Consider the following 3,903-nt stretch of genomic DNA (forward strand, 5'->3'; position numbering starts at 1 on the left):
TGCGGTGACCGGGAGCGGCCACTGCACTCCAGTCTGGGTGACAGAGTGAGACTTCAACTCCAAAACAAACAAACAAACAAACAAACAAACGAAAGTCCATACAGAAACCTGTTAATTCAGTTCCAATTGCTAAGACAAACTCCATCTCTAAATGTGAATATTATGTATGAATGGTCATGCATTATTATGAAGGAATGGTTTTAGCTTTTCAATGTCTGTTCCTAAAACCTTATACTGCTAGCGATTTTGTTTGTTTAAATTGTAGTTAACGTACAGTTTAGTCAACGCTAGCTTTAAGGCACTGCAAGGGTCTCTATACTAAATAGCCACACACACACACACACACATAGCGTTAAGATACTGGAAGGGTATTCTATACTAAATAGCCTAACACACACACACAACAACCTATACAGATGAGAAGATCCTAAGAATATTCACTGAATCTTTTTAACCACTGAGCGTGGCACTCCCGATTATCCCTACCAAAAAATGAGGAAGTCAAGACCAAGTGATCAGGTGAAGTCACCAGCCCAAGGTCACCCAGAGGCAAAATCTAATCTGAGCCCAGGCCATCCAGGTCCCCAAACTTGAGACACGCACTGCCTCTAAAGTGCTGGCTGTGTCTGTAAGACCCTGGAGCTCCTGGAGATTCTCCCTAGTGGAGTGGTGGAGTGTCGACCGGGATGTCTGGAGCAGGGCAGTCAACAGAGGTGGCCCCTGGCGAGAGCCAGGGAGTGTCGCCCATCCCGGGCAGGGCCCCCAGGCGAGGCGGGGATCTGGTGGGAGGTGACACCTGCAGCCTCTGGGGCTGCAACGAGAAGACGCTAGTATTTTGCTTCTACAACTGGCCTTCCCGTGCACTGCCCAAGCCCATTCCTGCTGGGAGAGCGGTCCCAGCCAGCCTGGGACTGGCGGGACCGGAGAGAAGAGAGACGACGGACTGGGGGTCGAGGGACGGGCGTCGGTCCCCGCCCGCCCGTCGCTCACAGGCTCTGGACAGCTCCCGCCCCAAGGCCGCCCGGGACCCCTTCGCTGCGCTCCCGGCCGCGAGGTGCTGGGCTCGGCCGCGGGAACCCGCCCGTCCCGAGGGGGCGGTCCCTGGGCAGGGGTCCGGGCCAGGAGAGCAGAAAGGAGAGGGCCCGGCCGATGCGACTCACCCGGCCCGCTGCAGTCAGCGCACACCTCGCTGCTCCGGAGTCGTTTCGACATGGCTCCTGCCTCCCACCTGCCGGGAACCAGAGGCTGAGAGACAGCGAAGACGGCGGCAGCGACGCTTCCGCTCTAACGAGTCCCGGCGGCTGCGCTGACGGCAGCACCTCCCCCCTCAGCGCCGCTCAGCGCGGGCGCAGCACGCACGCGCGGAGAGGCGCACTTTTGCGCCCGCCAGGTCATGTGGCCGGAAAGGGCAGGCCGCTCTGTCGCCATCTTGAGTGAGGGCAAAAAACGGCCCCCGGCATCCTCTGTTCCACCTCTAGATCTTGAATCTGGGTCTCTCTGTCTCAGCGATTCGCCCCCGCCGATCCCCGTTGAATAACACCAGGGGAAGCCACAACTCTTGGGAGCAGAACTGTGCAGCTGCAACCCCCTCGAGGCAATCGATGGTTAAGTCAAGTTCAAGCGTTCCTTCCCTTATTCAACAAATATTTATCGAACATCTACCCCGTTCAACACAGTTCCAGCCACTGGAGAAACAGCAGTAAGCAATGACAAAATTTCCCGTCCTTATGGAGTTTGCATTCTACTGGAGTAGAGCGACAATAAAATAAGTAAAGTAAGAATATATTAGACAATTCTTTCTTTAGGCTTCAGTTTTAATCTCATCTTCAAAATGGAGTTAATGTGTTGTCTGCCTCTAGTCCACAATTTGTCTTTGTATGGTCTGCTACCTAAATATTTTTTACATGTTTAGAGGATTATAAGAAGCAAAAGAAGTGGGAGAGGGAGGGAGAAAGAAAGAAAAAGAGGAAGAAGAATATGGGACAAAACTTGCTTGTAACCAGCAAAGCTAAATATTTACTATCTGGCTAAGGGCAGATGGAATATTTTATGGGGAAATATGGTATGCCAGCTCTATAGTAAGCCCTCAGTAAATAGTAGTTGCTGTAATTATTGATATTACTATTATTTTCTAATTGTTGCTTTTCTTCATATACTTGGAATTTGAGATAAGAATAGCTAGGCCAGGCATGGTGGCTCACGCCTGTAATCCTAGCACTTTGGGAGATAGAGGTGAGAGGATTGCCAGAGGCCAGGGGTTCGAGATCAGTTTGGGCAACTTGGTGGGCTTCGTCTGTACAACAAATGGAACACGGGGGTGGAAGGATCACCTGAACCCAGCAGGTCGAGGCTGCAGTAGCTGTGAGTGTGCCACTGTACCCCAGCTTGGGTGACAGAGTGAGACACCGACTCAAAAAAAAAAAAAAAAAAAAAGAGGTTTATCAGTGTGAAGAAGAAAAGAGATGTGACCCTAATACTAATGAATACTTATTGTATGTGTTACATGTAAACACAGCTATGCTCACCGTTCAGCAAATATTAAATGCCTACTGTGGACTAGACACTATTTTGTTTTAGGTACTCGGTAAGGATCCTTGCCATTGTGAAATTTTCAGACTGAGATAGAGATGTTCAGTAAACATGGAATGATGACAAAGAAGAAAATTACGTTGCTCAAGTCCTCTGAAAGAATGTGAAGTGCTGCAAGAGGCCTCAGAAGCACTGGTCTTGGGTCATCTCTCCAGTGCGATAAATGTGTGATGTGGGTATAACTGCTTAATTCCCACACATTCCAGTTAGAGCTTCTGAGTGCCAGCCTGATGTGCCTGCATCCTGTTTTAGTTTGACAACTCACAGATCTTCTGGGCCCCACACATGTGGAGAATGAATTAGGTCAGGATTCTTAAACAGTTGTTGTTGCAGGCATCTGAAACGCTGGGTGTACATAAGCCGGGAAGGCGAGGGAATGTTTTCAGGATGCATTGAATAACTTCACCCAGACAGCTGAGCACAGCTGAAGCAGCAGCAGGCACCTTAAGCTGGTGAAGTAGCTGTAAGTTGACTTGGTTCTTCATTGAGTCAAGGAGACAAAGTGCCTGAGGTTGAAACCCAAAAGATGAACTTCATAGTTGCATACTCTGGTCAAATCTGGGTATCACATATTAATCCTTTCAGCCATAACCCCTAATGCAAATGTTTAGTGTAAAAATGACACGCACACGTCGACTAAGTCACCACCATAGGTAGATTTGAATCGCAACCCAGTTTTGAGTTTACCTAGAACAGGGTTTCTCAGCTGGGGGCGGTTTTGCTTCCCCAGGAGACTCAGCCATGTCTGCAGACGTTTGGGGGAGTGCTAGTGGTGCTGAACAGGTAAAGCGGCCAGGGAAACTGCTCAACGGCTCAACATCCTACAACACACGGGGCGACCCCCACGCAAAGAATGACCAGTTCAAAACGTTGCTGAGACTGAGAAACCCTGAGCTAGTGATATCCCCTGTTATGCAAAAGTCGTATTGGAAGTCCCTTCTCCAGGTTCGGCGTTACTCGATTAAAATTGGAGTTGCCCGCTTCCAAAATGGCCTCCGACCAATCGCAGCAGGATCCGCCCTGCTCCAAAAAGGCTGCCGGGTCGACGGCCGGAATGGTTCGGTCCAGGGCCCTGCCGCCACCCCCGGACCGCGGAGCCAATGGAAGGACCCAGTTGTGGACCGAACCATGTGGGCGACCGGAGCGGGGGAAACAGGCTGGTGACAGATAGCCGGGCCCTTCCGCGTTGAGAGTCTGGGTCCGGGGAAAGACCCGCCGCTCCGTGCCGCGCGCGTCCTTTCCTGTGTCTGCCCGCGGGAGTGGGGGGTGGGAGGGACTGCGCGGCCCGCAGGCCTGCGGCCCGGACGGGCCCCT

General features: G+C 51.4%; 2 protein-coding genes across 3 annotated transcripts in view; one reads left to right on the forward strand and one right to left on the reverse strand.

The window, feature by feature from the left end:
- Window positions 1-1,370, reverse strand: part of LOC103255556 (ARF GTPase-activating protein GIT2) — a 41,157-nt gene extending 39,787 nt beyond the window's left edge. For both annotated transcript variants that reach the window (XM_021710187.1, XM_008053535.1), the window contains exon 1: window positions 1,161-1,370. In XM_021710187.1, coding sequence (XP_021565862.1) covers window positions 1,161-1,212 — 52 coding nt within the window. In that variant the 5' untranslated portion in view covers window positions 1,213-1,370. The remainder of the gene's footprint in view (window positions 1-1,160) is intronic.
- The window catches only part of ANKRD13A (ankyrin repeat domain 13A), a 40,458-nt gene continuing 37,898 nt past the window's right edge, over window positions 1,344-3,903 (forward strand). The window contains exon 1 of the mRNA XM_008053537.2: window positions 1,344-1,371. The gene's annotated coding sequence lies outside the window, so the exon portion shown is untranslated. The remainder of the gene's footprint in view (window positions 1,372-3,903) is intronic.

The sequence above is a fragment of the Carlito syrichta genome, unplaced genomic scaffold (assembly GCF_000164805.1).
Source record: "Carlito syrichta isolate Samal-C Ts95f unplaced genomic scaffold, Tarsius_syrichta-2.0.1 Scaffold288251, whole genome shotgun sequence".
Taxonomy (NCBI): domain Eukaryota; kingdom Metazoa; phylum Chordata; class Mammalia; order Primates; family Tarsiidae; genus Carlito; species Carlito syrichta.